The 18,225-nt window shown below is 35.9% G+C and overlaps 1 protein-coding gene across 1 annotated transcript in view; it reads left to right on the top strand.

Moving 5' to 3' along the window:
* Nucleotides 1–18,225, top strand: part of LOC111138987 (MAM domain containing glycosylphosphatidylinositol anchor 2) — an 853,965-nt gene that overhangs the window by 541,863 nt on the left and 293,877 nt on the right. The window contains exon 5 of the mRNA XM_022491049.1: nt 3,245–3,377. Within this exon, the coding sequence (XP_022346757.1) occupies nt 3,245–3,377 (133 nt within the window). The remainder of the gene's footprint in view (nt 1–3,244; nt 3,378–18,225) is intronic.

Below are 18,225 nucleotides of genomic sequence, written 5' to 3'. Positions count from 1 at the left end.
AGAAAAGTATAGAAGCATAAAAAGATTTACTGAATTGTAACAAAAGAGCATCATTAATGACATTAGTAGGTACAGTTTCAGTGGAGTGTTGAAATATTATTTTAAAAATATGGATTAAAAATAATTTTTCAGTGGAAACAGAAACAAGTGCTGGCAGAATATAATTAACTCTGTGAGTAAAGAGAATTTATCACTAAATATACATCTAAATGACACTGTTTCTCCTTTGTATGTATTTGAGAATCATTATTACTGTATGATTGCTTTTAGAATATTAATTTATATGTACATTAGCATCTTTTGAATTCATATCAGGTACCAAGCAGATAATAATCCTGGAGAAATAAATATGTGCAAATCCTTGAATGGTGAAATATAGGTAGTTATAGCACTTTCAATTCATTTACAAAGTATCTCTCCTATGCTAGCTAAGTCCTGTGCTAGGTGCTTGGAACATAACACTGAGAGCAGGACAGACAAAGTTAGTGCCCTCTAGATACTTACTGGCAAGGGGATGGATGAGTCTGGCAGAAAATTAATCCATTCCTGAAATAAATGGAAAAATGAGACTGTATTACGAAGAAATAAAATCATACTTCACCAAAAGTGATTTCTTCTCTTCCAGAAGGTGAGGCAAGGTTTACCTGTGGAAGTAGGGAGTATTAGTATCTAAGAATGAGATGAATTTGATAAGGCATAGAGAGATGATGAGCCAAGCACTTGCAAAGGTTCTATGGTAGAAGGAAGCTGGATAAGGAACTAAGAGAATGAGCTGAGACTAGGGAGGAAAGGAGAATAGACCATATAGGATTGACCATCATGTTAACAGCAATTGTGTTCACTTTAAGAACAATAGTTAAGTCATCGATGTGATTTAAGCAGAGAAATGTCATGATCAGATTTTCATATTAAAAAAAATTCTGGTTGCAGATCGTTATGCTTGCCTGTGTTTTTTTCAAGATTTTATTTGTTGGGGGCGGGGGGAGGATGGACAGAGGGAGGCGAAGAGAGAGAATCTTAAGTAGGCTCCATGCCCAGTGGAGCTCCATTGCAGGGCTTGATCTCAAGACCCTGAGATCATGACCCTGAAATCATGACCTGAGCAGAAACCAAGAGGCAGACAATTAACCAACTAAGCCACCCAGATGCCCCACTTGCTTGTTTTTTTAAACTATACTAACTGTAATCAGGAATTTCTTAGCAGAATGTAGGATGTAGAGCATTACATTTAAAAAATAAGTAAAAAGAGTGGTCAAGAATGAGCATGTTTCAAAGTCAATAAAAGGATCCGGGAGGGAGATACTGAATATTTCAACAAGAAGTAATCGAAAGTTCAAGATTCTTGTTACTAAAGAAGGAAGAGGAAATTTAGAGGACTGGATCTGAAGTTCAGCATAGGATATGTTAGTTAAGTTTTAGGTGTCTGTGAGGCATTAAAATGGACATATTGAGGTAAACATTTGGTCTATGTATCTGAAACTTAAGGGAAAATTCTGGAATAGAGATGTAGACTTGAGGAGGAGGGCAGGAAGGTAGGGCTTGTAATAGTAAGAATAAGATCACCTAGGGGAATTTTATAACTCACAATTAATTGTGGGACAGGCAGCTCCAGGAATACCAACAGTTAAGTGTTGAGAGGAGAAAGGAGAGTGAAGAAATCTAACCAGTGATAGTCACAGAGGTAGAAGGAGTAAGATATATCATCTCATTCAAAAATTGTCTGAGTCATCTGTTTCTAGTATAACATTTTCTTTCAACCATGCTTTCTAATTCTTTCAACCATGCTTTCTAACTAAGCACACACTTTTCTAGCCATTGTACTTAGTTAATATAAATGGGAACTCTGTAATGCACTGAGAGCATGTTTTAAATATAAGTTCTAGAAATACGCACATTGACTTATGTATATTCATGTGGGATGCATTTGCTTTTGTTTGTATAGAAAAATACAGTGTTTTTCCTAAAGAAAAATTGGAAGATAGAAGATTGTTCCTTCTTAGTCCACTGGGGAAAGTAACTGATTTAAGACCAAATTTTGACAGTGCATGAATAGAATTATGGCCACAGTGCCCTTGCAACCTGAAGTAGAGATTCATTTGATGCATTTGAAAAACTAGGTATCCACACCTGTGTGTGAGCAAGCTTTTTTGCAAATGAGCAGGCAATGCCTTTGTGTTGTTACTAAGTATTACAATCCTTCTGAAGAATGTATGAAAGTATTGCATTTTTTAGGATTTGAGTGATATTATACATGGTTGCATATAGATGTTATTTGGAAAAAAATTAACATTTTGAAAATTGCTACACCAAATATGATTTCACTGGGATACTGTTTACCATTTCCATAATTAAGTTACTTATGAGAGGAACTATTTTGAGAAAGTACATTAATCACCTTAGAAAGTAAGGAAATCTTAAAAAACCTATTTTGAATTGGGCAGTTTTTTTCTTTAATTTTTATTGTTGTTTGTTTCTTCTTTTACCCTTTGAACAATTTCAGTGTTTTACATGCCCTTTCCAGGCTCATCAAGAATTTGTAAGATATTCCTGGCTACTTGCCTGATTTGAGTCTATCTACAGTTTTGCAGATTTACCTGGAAGATCTAGACCTTGAACTCCTGAAAAATAAAATTGCAAAAACAATAATGATTTTTTCCCTTTTTTTTCATTTTTTTCATGAATGCTTCTTTAAGGCATTTTACATCTGTCATTGATATGTATACACAAAATATTTATGTATATAAATTTAATTGCCTGTCATTAGTTTGACTTCAATAACTTTGTCCTACCAGCAATGTTTCATTTATCGGCTCTTCTTAAGAATCCATTCCTTTCGAAACATTTCATGTTGAAGTCTCCATAGATTGCAGTATTTGTTGAATAAACTCCATTATTAAGTACACTATTCTGATCCTTGCACAATAATTTGCATAACTACCACCAGAAATAGACTTCTCCCCCTAGGAAGCTAGTTTGCTAAGAAAATGTTCTGAATTTTCATTGTAGTCTGTTAGCTTTTATCTCCAGGCACATCACAGTATTATTTTTAAATGCATGTTTTTTTTGTTTTGGTTTTTGGGTTTCTTAGGGCATTTTTTCTTAAAAAATAAGACAACCTGCCACATTTTGATGATAATATGATCTAATACAACATAATGCCATAATTCATTCATTCATTCATTCATTTATTCATTCATTTTTGGTTATCATTGACTTTTTCTAATGACCTTTTCTACATTTTCAGGGTGAAACCAAGATCTTAAAACTAAAGAATCTTCGACCTCAAGACTATGCTAATTATAGCTGCATTGCTTCAGTGAGGAATGTATGTAATATTCCTGATAAGATGGTGTCATTTAGACTTTCCAATAAAACAGGTATGGAGCTTTCTCTCAATGTTTTATGTCTGTTATCCATAGCTAATGTTTAAAAAGGTTAAGTTTCTTATACACCAAATGATTCCTGTAGTATATGTAGGAACAAGACACCTTTTCTTTTTCCCCCAGAGAAGTGTATGATCTGAAAAATTACTGGTAAATGCACGCTGTAAAGTTTAATTGCTATATGTTCACATGTCATGTTTGTTTATATATCATACAAAATTATAGTTCCTTAAAATAGTGCATTCATAAATATCACAATCATACCCATAACGTGTTCAAAGAAATTCTGAGAAATATTAGATTCTTCACATAAAAATTTATGGTCTAAATTGCTAAAAGTGTTTTGTGATTCCAAAGCTAAGAAAAAGAATCTCTCTCTTGCTCTGTTTCAAGTCAAGAACATTAATTGGTAATTTCAGGTAGGTGTTTTTAGGAAAGTATTTTTGCAGAAAATGTCAAAACATTAGTAAGCTCGTGACTTAAGTTAGCCTGTGTTTAGTAATAGAGACCTCAGAATAAGTGCAAGCATATTAAGGAAGGATTGCGAAATGAAAGAGCACAGAGCGAGCGTGGGAATGGACTGTCTTTTGCATGATTGTGTGGAAATAATCACTCTCATAAAATAGAATTGGAACTGGTTTTGAGAAACTTTCAGTAGCAATTAATGTAAATTTTTACTTTCAAATAATGCTATTAAAATAGTTTTTAAAAGTAATTTTCTCATTAACAAAAACCTTACAAAGCGTGGGTTTAATGTGCCTGGGTGTACATTTTGATTCTGCCACTTATTCGCTCTTGGATCTGGTTGAACAAATTGCTTCACACTCTGCCTTGATTTCCTCACAAATTCATAACGTTGTAGGCAAGAAGTAGTGAGTTAACATACGTAAAGCACATGGCACATGCTTTGTCAGTTTTCCAACAAAGAGCTAGTCAGCACACAACACATTTGATGAAAAGATGACACCTAGGACTTCATTGGAAGGTGAAAAAAACGTGTGCTCAACTGTTGATTCACCATCCCAGGTTCCATTGAGTTGTTAGAATTCTGAAAGATAATTTTTAAAATGTATTCATTCATGTATTCGTCAGAGACTTCCTGGGTTCCTACTATGGGTCTGCACTGATAGGCTTAGGAATATTGGCTAAGATGTAAATTGCCTTAAACTGGAGAAATGCTTTATTAAGCACCAGGTAAAAGTCATTAGTGGAAGGTAAAAGAAGAATGTGGGATATGAAAATAAATTTTATCAAGAAGGATGAGAAAGACTTGAGGGAAATGACATAACAGAAAAATAAAATCTTAGTGAACCTAAGACTTATAAAAGTTAATAATCTCATTTCATTTAAAAAAAGAAGAAATAAGCTGTTGAGAAATAAATATCAGAGATTAACATGTAAGAACTGAGGGTGATTATGGTGCTCTTGGCATGAAATACTTGGTGAATTATTATAATTATCTTTGTTTTTCTTAGTTTCTTTAATATATTTTTAAAATACACATGATCCAGGGAGAAAAATTAGAAATAAAATGGAAGTCCTATGAGTTGCGTAAACATATTACAGTAAGAGTCAGAACAAAAGAGTTGGTATATTACAACATATGTTATGGACCTTGCCCTTGAGCAGTACTTTATTACTTTTAAAATTTATTTTTAAATAAATTTTTAAATAAATAAAAATTTATTTTTATTATTTCAGTTTTCCTTTATAACTACTGGGCTATAAACAGGAGGATTTTGTTTGTTTGTTTGTTTTGTTTGTTTGTTTTATCATATCTTTATCATTTGACACATAACCCACTAACCCTTGGTGATTAAAATATCCTCATTAGATTGTTTTGAGAATGAACTAAATCAATAAAAACAAAAATTCTTTAAAGACTAAGAGGTACCATAAAATCATATTTAACATTTTTTCTGCTCTAGGAATGTATATTTTATATTTTATTATTTCACAATGTTCCACAGCTACTAACGAGTGGAGACAAAATTTATCCCAAAGTGTGAAGAGTTATTTTAAATAGGAGACTGACTAGCTACTATCCACAAAATTTTTGTGAAGCCAGAGAAAATGAACCTAAATCTTGGCCAGAGTTTTATTAGGAATAAATAAGCATTTCTTGACCTAAAGCTGAAAGGAGGAGATTACCATGAGAGGTCATAGGGTTTCCAATTCCTGAGGTCTTATAAAACAGCTGGGTGACTTTGTTTCTGAGGTGATTTTTAACAATTGCCAGCTCAGAAAACAAAGACTTGACTCCCTGTCCTGTGGAGAGAGCACAGGAACTCTGTAATATAGATGTTTTGTTTAACTTTTCAGCTTTCTGTCCCGTTCTTTATTTTTCAGGCTAAAGTATTGTTACGTAGACTGAACCAAGAAAATAAACTATTATTCTCTTTTATAAATTATCTCATAAAAATTTTAGATTCATGTTCACTGCAAAATGACCATTAGAGTTATGGTAAATAATTGGGTTAAAAATAATAAGCTTAGGACCTTGTCTGACTTTTCGATTACTATAATCAAATCTGTCATGTGGCTGGTGCTTTACATATTCAAACCAGGTTTGCTTCAGCATTTTTCCCATCTGGTCGAAAGAGTTGGTGCATTTCAAATAGGTGAAGTCATTGAGGTAGCTCTCAAATTACACCAGGATTAATTTAAGCTTTCAGCATCTTCGTGCAAACAGGACTATTAACAGACAAGTGCATACAGGCTAGTTCATTGCTTTCTAACACTGGAAAAAGTTCAGGAGTCACCATTGGGATAATCAGCGTGAGAGGTTGTTTTTGTTTGTTTGTTTTGTTTTGTTTTAAGATTTTATTTATTTATTAGAGACAGAGAGCTGGCGGTAGAGTGCGGGATGGTGGGCAGAGGAGAGGGAGAAGCAGACTCTCCGCTGAGCAGGCAGCCCAACATGGGGCTCTATCCCAGGACCCTGGGATCATGACCTGAGCCAAAGGCAGATGATGCTTAACCAACTGAGCCATTCAGGTGCCCCAGAGACAGGTACTCTTTATGATTTCACTCTTGTGAGTCTTTAAATGGCATAAAATCCCCATGTTTTTAACTCTTGGTTGCAAAATGGCAAGGAAAATGTTGAATGTCCTGAGGGAGAGAATATTATAATATGTTTGATTACTCTTCTCTGTTAATTAATATGTTGAAGGTAACTTTGGAGATAATTTTTGTAATGGAGATGAAATAATTGACTATTAAATATATTTTTGGTACAAACAAAATTTTATTTTAACAACTCTAGAGTGAAGGAAAATTTTTAAATATAATCGATTTATTGACCTGATTTGAACAATGCCCAATGACATAGCATATGAAGATGGAAACAGTGTCTGCTGTGAATAAAGTTTTGTAAAAGTTTTTGCTGCAGAACAATTGCATCATGGAATACAGTTTTCTGGGTCCTTTCTGTACCTGCTAAATTAGATGTTCTGGGAATAGCCTGCAGTGTACACACTTTAAATAAGCATAAATGATTACTTTGGAAAACAGATACTGTCTATATTATCAGAATGTTTTCCGTGAACCCATTCTACTTTGTGAATTGGAACTTTTATTAAAAATAAGTCTATTTTGGGAGTGCCTGGTCATTAAGTGGCTGCCTTAGGCTCAGGTCATGATCCCAGGGTCCTGAGATCCAGCCCTGCATCATGCTCCCTGCTCAGCGGGCAGCCTGCTTTTCCCTCTCCCTCTGCCTCTCCCCTCTGTTCCTGTTCTCTCTCTTTCTTGCTCTCTTAAATAAATAAATATAATCTTTAAAACAAAAGCCTATTTTTTACAACTACTTAGAAAAGCCATGTTTAGTGTCATTTTAAAATGAAGTATCATCTGTAGATTTACCAATCACATGTTTTCTTAACTTTCCTACTATGGATTGACATTATAGTAGAGCTTGTAATTGCATCTACCATGGAATAACCAATCATTTGGTGGCCCCTGTTGATTACTTGTTATGCTGTGAAAAATCTCATGTCACAGAAGTGTCATTATTCATCATACCTAACCTAGCTGTCTTAGCACTTATCATGACAACTGAAACGATTTTATAATACATGAAGCTTTAGGTTTATTTCTTCATTGTCATAAGGTTGTAGCAGGGTCCAAATTGTTTTGGTCATTTTCCTACTCCCATTTGGAAGAAAAACAATGTTAGCTCTTGATTGATAAATTCTCAATGTAGCTGTATTTTTCTTAGTTCATTAAAACAAACCTTTAAAATTTGTAAATTTAGGGACACCTGGGTGGCTCAGTTGGGTAAATGTCTGCCTTCGGCTCAGGTCATGGTCCCAGGATCCTGGGATGGAGTCCCACATTGGGCTCCGTGCTCTCCCTCTGCCTGCTTCTCGCCCTGCTTGTGCTTATACTCTCTCTCTCTCTGACAAATAAATAGATGGAACCTTTTAAAATATTTTGTAAATTTAGAATATTGTTAAATATAGGTATATATTTTAAATTATCATAATTATGGTAACTGAATATTAAATATTAAAGTTTCTCAGATTATGTGTATTTCTAACTTGAGGGAATTTAGAAATTATGATAAAACAAATTTCATTTATTTTAATATATTTCAAGTACTTATATATGTTGATGTCTCATGATTTCAAAGGCAAATAAGAATTAAGTAGGTTACTTATATTAAGATTAAAAGCATACTACATAATTGCTTGAGAGAGTTATGCGTTCTGTAAAGAAATTGGACAGGTGGGGCTAATTTTACTTAATTATATAGGTCATTTGATTCAGTCTACTCACACTTAGCATTTATAAAAATTATTTAATTAAGATGTCTTCCTTAAATTTAGTAACCAAGTCATTGCAAAAGTATTACTGGCCAAATAAATAGGGAAAACCTATGTCCCTTTCTCCTCTTCCTCTTTCTCTCCCTTCTATTTTTTTCCCTTACATCTGTGTTAATAAATTACCATAAAATAGGTAGAGGGTTAGGGGACCTCTCTGTTTATTATGTTAGATATCTACTATTATCTATTCTTCTTATTTTATAGAACCCACAGCGAAAGTGTAATATAATGCCCAGCAGTTGCAATAAATCTCAATATAAAATTTTTGCACATTGTGATTTATTTGTGGTAGTTTTCTCCTATGTTTATGGGAATTTAACTAATGTATCTAGGTGTTATGAGAAATAAAATAATATTCCAGTTATAAAAATTCGGTAGGAATAGCTGTAGATAATGAAATAAAAATACATAAAAACTTCCTTTTGTAAAGTGGCATTGTCATACACAGTCCATTTAAGTGCAAAGGAGGGGGCAGTAGACATTTTGCTGTACATCTGGGTGTTAACCTCATGCATTTTTCTTAGCTGCATGGATATGGCAGTGCCTTGCCTTTAGGTGATCTCCCCAGTATCTACCAAATCAATAGCATCATTTATTAGAATGTAGATATGGTAATTCACTAACAGTGATAACTTGAAAAGACCAAGTTTGTGAGAAATATATAGTGCAAATACAGTGACTTCCTGGACTAGTTTGCTTAGCCTACCATAACGGAACACCACAGACTGGGTGGCTTAAACAGCAGAAATTTATGTTTTCATAGTCTAGAGGCTAGAATTCTAAGAGTAAGGTGCTGTCAGAGTTGATTTTTGGTGAGGCCCCTCTCTCCTGGCTTGTAGACAGCCGTCTTCCCCCTGTAGTCTTTCACCTGTGGTTCACAGAGGAAGAGAGTGAATGAGCAAGAGCCCTAGTGTCTCTTCTTCCTCTCAGAAGGGCACAAGCCCTATCAGATTACAGTCCCACCTTTGACCTCCTTTAACCTTAATTATGTCCTAAGGCCCCAACTCCAAACACAGTGACACTGAGGTTTAGGTGTTGAACATAAGAATCTTAGGGGCACACATCTCAATCCATAATACTTTACAATGACTGAAAGGTGGGCTTGTCATTTGGAATTCATTTTCTTTTAAAATTTCAGGTATTAGGGTGCCTCGGTGGCTCAGTCAGTTAAGCATCGGCCTTTGGCTCAAGTCATGATCCCAGGTTCCTGGGATAGAGCCGGAGACAGGGTGCCTGCTTGGCATGGAGACTCCTTCCCCTCTTCCTTTGCCCCTCCCCCCTCACTCATTTTCTCTCTCTGTCTCTCAAAATAAATAAATAAAATCTTTGAAAAAATAAAAAATAAATAACATAAAAGTTCAGGTATAAGTTTATAATTTGTGTTAAATGTAGAAATAGGTTGGTAGAAATTAGTTTATAATCTATGTTATATATATATATAATCTATGTTATATATATAGATAAAATCTATGTTATATATAGATAATCTATATTATATATATGTTATATATATATAATCTACGTTAAATCTAGAAATAGATTGGTAGAAATGGTAGAAAATGAATCTACCATTTAGAGAGAAAAGACTTTCTTTAGTAGTATGTCAAAAAGAGAACTCTAATGAGACTGTTTTGTGGACCTGTTATTTTTATCTTTGGAGAAATGATAAAGAAGCAACAGTAAAAGTTAAATAAAACTTTAGGTAGGGACAGAAATCACTTTTGTAATAGTATTATCATGAATTTTTAAAAGCATGGTCAAAATATTGAAATAGGATCACAAATGATACATCAGTGAACCCATGCATTTTTTTTTCTCATTCTTTTTTTGTGATGGAGAAGTTAATATGTGCTACAGAAGATAAAACAGAAGGAAAAAAAAAAACAAGAAAAAGCCAAGAATCATCATTTCATGCACAAATATATATTGAGAACATTAATTCCTTAGTAGATTTTTTAATCTTAGATAATACAGATTTTGTAAACAACAGTATTTACTACTAGATACACCAACAGAACACACATATTGTTGATGGGCTATCATTAGAGAATGAGACGTTTCCTATAACTCTTTGGCATGGATTTTGAAATTCGAAAGCCTTAGATACAAATTTTGGTTTTCTAGACTTGGAGATGTTATTTATCTTCTCTAAACTTATTTTTCCCCTCCCTAAAAATGGGGATAACACAAAGTCCCACTTTATTTGGTTTTTTAGACTATAAATGCTATAAAATGAAAAACTTTTTTTAAAAAGTGTCTGGCACATGATAAATATAATATATAGTAGCTATATAATATGTAGGGTTGTTAACCTAGCTAATAGAAAGAAAGAATAAAATGGCACCATCAGTAAATGTGGTGAGATGATGACAAGAATCTTAGACTGTTTGTTAGGATATTGCGTACAGCTTCAACCACTGATGACTAATCTTGAAATAAGTTCATAATCTTCTTAAAATTACTTTTATTGGTGGATAAATTAAATAACATTTCTCAGAACAATCTATAGAAACGAACACATATTCTGGTATATGTCTGTCTAAACTGTTAGCGAAAATGTTTAACAGAAATAAAAATTAATAATGGTATGTAAGGAAAATTGAAAAAGCTTACAACTGGGTTGATTTTCAGCAGATTCTTAATCTGAGAGCTCATCTTTTCCTAAGGTAATCAAACATATATGCCCTATTCTCATTAATGTATCTTTAGAAATGTGAAAATATGGGTGATGAGTAAGCACTGAATCTGGGGACAGAAGCAGTGGTCATTATGGGGTTTCAACTTTGGTCATCCTGAGACTGTTTGCAGAGCAGCAAGGTGACCCAGATTTTCCAAAATCCTATTACCATAGTAACAGGAAGTTTGCATGTTGCTGAGATCTCCCTACACCTGTGTATTTTGTTGTCCTGGCAATGCATTTTTCAGGTTAGTTATATCCAGAGTTACTCTGGGACTATGAGTTCTTATATAAAATATCCCTCATAAACTATCAACTCTCCCAGAAGCTTTCATAACCCAGACACAATAGATGTCTAAAAATAGAACAAGAATAAAAAACACTTTTAATCAAATGAAAGGAAATGCTGTCATATTCATTGAAAGACATGTAAATTATTGACATGTTATCTCACAACTTAAATACTTCGGAGCATATCAAATAATTTGTGTTTTAGCAAACATCTAGAATAATTCATTGGTAAAATTGTTCTAACTGTAAGTAGTTACTATTCTTCATAGGCTGTTAAACTATAATTAAATTGAACAATTTAAAAATTACTCATAAGACTACAAAAGTTCAAATCATGTGTTTTATAATATTTCTTTCAGAAAATTGAGTGAAGATATGCCAAAATGAAGTAAGAGGATTCCTAAATCTCTGAGAATAATTAATTTTTTAATTTTATTTTTTATTTTAATTCTATATTTAATTCTAGATTATGGATTTGTGGACCATGGCTTAGAACTTTTTAAAATTCTATTGTTCTAGTGAAACCCCCCAAAAGTACATGATTATAAATACTAATTAAATTGCTAGAAATACATTTTGGACTTGTTGCACGGTTTTTGAGTTTGCAACTCATAATTTGTGATACAGATAACTCCAAGATCATTTACTGAAACATTTGAATTTATATATTACTGGCTGTCATGATGAAAATACATAATTTCCATTAGTGCATGTACCTTATCCTATTATTTATTCACCTTAGTCTTGAATTTATTATATCAGGTAGTCACCTTTCTGTTGTCAATCATCCCTGTTTGTCCTAGACTCAGTGGAAGTCCCAGTCCTGGAAAATCCTATAAAACCAGGCAAACCAGTGATCTAATTCAGCATGCTGCCTTGCTCCATACAAGATACTAGTCTTCATGACAGTCGTTAATGCTGGTGCATACAGAGGTTTAAGCGATTCTATATAGAGAAACTTCAGTGAGAAGACCTGGGTGTGGATCCTGGCTTTCCCTCCCCACTCTGCACTGCTGTGAACAATTCTGACGACTCTTTGAACTTGCATTTTTGCTCAGTCATATTGATAGTGGTCTCTGAGGTGGGTTTCAGGTAGATGAGAAGATACCATTCACTCTAAAATTTCATTTTTATTTAGCAAGATAACATCAACAACAATAAAAACTTAGATGAAATGAGGTACCTGCAAAGAATTAGATGCAGCCTCTACACACACACATACTCTTGAGCCCTAAGGTCCAGGCAAGAAAGGTTCAGGCTTTAAGAATATTAATACTTCATTGTGCTGTTGTCCTTTCATATGTGGGGCTTACATTACTATTCAGGAAAAAGTGAAACTAATAAATAATTTCTGAACTGAATGCACCTATTTGAGGGAATCTTTGCAAATACTGTGCTTTTAATATTACTTGTACAAAACAAAAAATTCACTGGCAGGTTGGCTTTAATGTCCCTCGAGACAGGATGCATCCCTGGCGACTCTTTTCCCTCAAACTCCAAGGCTTTTAAAAGCATCAACTTCATTTTTAACTTGTTATACATTTTGGGAAGTTTAAATGAGATTAGCCACATTACTCATAGGATTTAAGGCTCTGTGTTGTGGCTAAGTTGTAGCCTTGTGGTCACTTTTACGATCATAGGGTCATGGGAGCCACGACTGGCCATAACTTAAAAGGTTCCCATTGGTTCCTGAAGACTTTTAATGAAACTTGAGAGAGAGAGGGAGGAAGAGAGAAAGAGACAGAGAAAGACGGTGATGCTGTAGTAGTTTATACAGTAGGAGTAGGGTGTCTAGTGTATTGTTGCAGAGACTGGAAGCGGAGAGAAGACTGGTAAATGGGAAATGATAGACAAGCAGAGTATCAGGAATGCATTAACATCAATCTTTTGATTGTAAGTCCAGACATAACATGTACTTTGGGTTTGCTATTGTAGCAGTTATTTCCAAAGCATCACACCCTGTACTACTCAAGCATTTTATTGACTGCGTCTTTCAATCACACACTAATCCAGTGAAAGTGCCATGAAGTCAGCAGTATTGATTTCTGATAGACCCATTGTATAATAGGAATTTATTGCTGATGGTCTTGGCCTCTTGTTTTATTAATGCCATCCAATATCCTGATATGACAAGAACGGGTGCTTTCAAGAAACCAGGTATAAAGTTTTTGGCATAAAAAGATGTGCCAGTTGTATGAAGCTGCTCCTTAAGTTCTCACTTTGGTTTGGCATTGCAGTATGGTGCTCAACCCAGCAAGAGGTAGGATTTTAAGTCAGCCAAGGAAAGCACTTCTAGGTAGTGTTTGTTAGGGTCCGTGATCAAAGGAACGAGACTGATATAAAGTGAAAAACAAAGCTTTATTTCACGCCAAGTGTCAAAAATCAAACTGACCGGTCAGGGCTGTCTCTTACGAAAAGACGACAACAATGATTCCGACAAGGTCACTCCCAAGAAGGCCGCTCCAGACGAGGCTGCTCCCCAGATGAGGCCGCTCCCCGGTTGGAGCTGCTCCCAAGAAGAGGCCACTCCCAAGAAGGCCACTGCTGGTGAGGTCGCTCCCCGGACAGGCCCGTTCCCAAGAAGAGGCGACAGCGACGATGACAGGGAGGACAACACCGATGACACAGATTCTGCTCCCCATGACGCCACTCTGACAAGGCTGCTCTGGCGAGGCCACTCCCCAGACAAGGCTGCTCCAGCGAGGCCACTCTGGAGGAAGCCTCTTCCCTGATGATGCTGCTTCCGCAGGGCCGCTCACTGAGGAGGCCTCTTCCCAGACGAAGCCGCTCCCCGGAAAGACACAGATCCGGCGAGGTTGCTGCCATCTAGGCCGTTCCCTGTGGCGCCGCTGCCGAGGGTCGCAGTATGTGGGCGGGGCCGCTGGCGTCGGGGCCACTGGCGTCTCAGTGCTGCAGGCATCTTGGGGCCGCAGACGTCGGGGCGCTGGTGGCGTGGGACCGCTGGCGACAGGACTGCTGGCGGCGCAGGACCGCTGGCTTCTCGACCGCTGGCGGCTGGACCGCAGGTGTCAGGACCGCTGGCAGCGCGGGACCGCTGGCATCTTGACCGCTGGCAGCGCGGGACTGCAGGCAGAGGGACCGCTGGCGTCTGGACCTCCCGCCGACTCTTCTCTCTGCTGCTCCCGCCAACTCTTCTTCTGCTTCTTCTTCCTTCTTCTTCCTCTGACAGCTCTCCTTCTCTTCCCGCCAGCCTCGCAGACCAATCTTTATGGGGGTGGTTGAGCCCCGCCCCTACACAGGTGGCCAATTGAATCCCAATTCACCCCACTGGATATATGCGCACCCCACCTATTGGACGTCTCCACCCGGCCTGCCCCACACCTACATCTGGGGTCCACAAGCCAGTTCCTCTGGGAGGGGCAGGCCCTTACAGTGTTCTGTCTGTCCAGCAAAATCCAGCGACCCTAGTTTACTTTTTTTTACTAAGAAGTCTTTAGTTCTTACATGGTAAAATGCAGGCAGTTCCAGATAGTTTGACTTAACAGGTAACAATAGGTAAGAAATTCCTTCAAAACGATTGTCGCATAAGCGAGGAGGAAAAAAAAAATAGGCACAACAGGAAATAAATAAACAAAACTACTGGGAAAATGAGCAGTGTAAGATGGATTCTTGTTAAATTTCTCTGGGATTAAATCTACTAAGACACTTGCCTAGAGGGAACAAAAAGAGGGAAAAGAGGATAAACTCTGATTCTCTGTATCTTTCTAATTCTCTTGATGTTGATCAGAAATATTTAGAAACTCTAGTCTTGCCTCATTGCATAGCTTTCAACTTTACCTTTATCTTCAACTTTATCTTTCAACTTTACCTTTAACTCAATCTGATAAAAAATTGTAATAGTCATGTCTTTTTCCTTTTGCAATTGTAAGTAAAAAGCAATCTGGTGTGATAACCATATAGTATTATGACTCTGTGGGCCATACAGAAATATGGTTCTACTTTTCAAGGAACCTGAAAATTCACTGAATATACAGTATTCTGCATGTTAAACATTGTTTTATGTGTCTGGGCAAAATGTTAAATATGAATATAGGTTTAGAAAATATGATTATAAATAAACAGATCCAAAGTCAATATAATATGGATTTAATTTTCAAGTTGCTGAAGAATTAAATAGGCAAATCAATACATATCAATATTAAGAACTTGAAGAAAAACAAAAAATCATTCAACATTGAAAACAAATGGTATTTGTATTCTCTGCAAAGATAATTTCAGTAGCTTCTATTAATCATGTAGATTGGGAAAAATGCAGATTTAATGAAATCTAAAGTGAAAATATCTAAATGTAAAAGCTGTATTTCTAGTAGCTTTGAGAAATAAAATTTTGGCAGGACATTTCGTATGTACATTTCTTATGCATAGAGAGGAATTGAATTCAGAGGTGATTCAGTCAATGTTTTATCTCTCGTATTAAAATAGTATTAAAAACGTTTTATTGGCTTTTAATCTTTCCTTAAGCAACATTCCATTTTGTGCAGCTTATTTAGTTCTTCTACACATGCTACATTACAGTATTATCTTATTCAAAAAATAAATACCTCCCTTATCGTGTAGCAGCATTGTCCTAGAACATGGCAGCAATATATTTAAATATTCTCTGAGTGTCTGAAATCCCAAGATAAGAAGTGTAGCTAGTTTAATGGTTAGACTTGAATTGACTCTCATTGGAATTAGATCTGTAATGACAGTGTTAAGCAGTAGTTACTATTTACAGTACGTCAAATGATACCGTAGTGACACCTCCTACAAGGTCTGTAGTTTAAAACTGTCATTTCCTCCAGTGTATGGCTTTGTAATTCAGTCCAATAAAATGGTTCCTAATCACACACAAGACTTGAAATCAAATTTCTCTACTCCAGTACACTTATTTTTAACAGATTATGCTCTGATTCTTGTTAAGCCTTCCTTTTTCCTTTTTCATTTAATGAACTATGGGGAATGAATATCAACAGAAACATAATAGTAAGAAAAATGCTTAATATATCTGCACTTGAAAGCCAGCGTCTCCTAAAAACATTCTTAGCCCTTCATAAGACAAAATCTACACAATTCTAGGGTTTCCCAGGGCAGGTATCAATTCATTAAGACACTCTCACCTACTAGAATAAGATGCCTAATTCCAATATTTTCAAATGCACACATGTCCATTGAAGGCTGGAGAAGAAATTCCAGCTGTAAGGTTGGAAACAGATGTGTGCTAAGGAGCTGAGGAACTCATGAGACTACTAATCTGGGTGTGACCCAATTCAGGCAATCATGATATGACATTCTGTTTTGTAAAACCACTTCAGAAATCCAAAGTAATTAACTTGGGGCCCCTGGGTGGCTCAGTTGGTTAAGCCTCTGCCTTCGGCTCAGGTCTTGATCTCAGGGTCCTGGGATCGAGCCCCGCATCAGGCTCTCTGCTCGGGGGGAGGCTGATTCCCCTTCTCTCTCTGCCTGCCTCTCTACCTGCTTATGATCTCTCTGTCAGACAAATAAGTAAAATCTTCAAAGTAAGTAACTGTTTTAATGCTTAAGTGTGTTATATATGAATATATGTATGATTTGCATGATTTGATTTTTTTTTACTGAATTTTGTTCTACTACTGTATTCAGCAAAATATGACCACATTTGTCTTTCATGAAGTAGTATTTCATAGCAAACTTTAGAAGCATCAGCAAAAATATTTCTCTCTCTCTCTGCACCTTACTAACATCTAAATATATGGATGTATTACTTCTTTTCTTGCTTTTTAAAATTATACCTTCCTATTTGCGCATTTTTGGAAAAATAGTTGAAATAGATGGAGGCGTGGTTTATCTTTGTGATTATACTTACTATGCCATGGAATAAAGCACTTGTTTCAAACTTTCTCTTTTCTTGCTGGTAGATTGTCAGCTATCACTGTTGTTTTCCATTTAAATTGCTAATTCCATTTTAGTTATGTATAAACATGTTAGGAGTAATCACACTCTAAGCAATGGCCCAAGAGCCTTTTCCAAAAACACTTCAGAATTCAGGCTTTATAATTATGAGTTAGGTGGTTCACAAGTCCTTTTTGCCTTATATTCTGAATGGTAGACAACTTCTGGTAGTCTGACTAGCAAATCACATTTGTTTTTGCCCAGCCCTTGTTTTCATAATGTAATAGTGGATGATACTAATATTACCTCTTCTTTCTGTTAGAGAGGATGCTATAAGTCTTCTTCTGGCATAAATATCATTAAGAATTCAGTTAGAACTTTGAAATTATCAACTTTGTTCATTTCACTCTGGAGTTTATCTACAATGATTTATCTTCATCTCAAGCCAGACTGCCTAAATTAGAACCCCAGCTCCACAATTCACTACCTGTGTGACCTTGGGCAAGTTATCTAAACTATTTCCCAGATTGGTAATAACTAAAATGGATAATAATAGTACCTACCTCATACAATTAAAGATTTTATTTATTTATTTGACAGACCAGAGATCACAAGTAGGCAGAGAGGCAGGCAAAGAGAGAGGAGGAAACAGGCTGCTTGCGGAGCAGAGAGCTGGATGCAGGGCTTGATCCCAGGGCCCTGGGATCATGACCTGAGCTGAAGGCTCACTGAGCCACCCAGGTGCCCCCCTACCTCATACAATTAAATAGGTCATATATATATAAAGGTTTTTGAAGAGGGTCTGGCACATATTAAAGGTTGTAATTCTGTCCATCTAGTCTTTGCTGTATCTTGGAGCCAATTTAGTTATTTGAATAACCTGAATAAGATGCATCATAAGGTTAGGAGACTATATGCCCAGGTGTTTTCCTAATCTAGATAGAAATTTGGTCTCGGCAGTCCTGTAGGAATTATTTAAGAGTATCACCTGGATGTTTGGAGGGGCAAACAGAGGTCTGGCAGAGTTCAATCTATTCAGCATTATTCTTCAAGATTAGCTATGAGCCCATCTTAGCCAGAATAGCTATAGAATAAAGTTATAGAATCATAAAAAGATTCAAAATGGAGCAGTATAATATGGTGTCCTCAGGCTGGGTAATAAAAGGAAAGAATTAATCTT

Source organism: Enhydra lutris, unplaced genomic scaffold, assembly GCF_002288905.1.
Source record: "Enhydra lutris kenyoni isolate GAN:26980312 unplaced genomic scaffold, ASM228890v2 scaffoldscaffold4, whole genome shotgun sequence".
NCBI lineage: Eukaryota > Metazoa > Chordata > Mammalia > Carnivora > Mustelidae > Enhydra > Enhydra lutris.
This window is presented reverse-complemented; position numbering and strand designations above follow the sequence as displayed.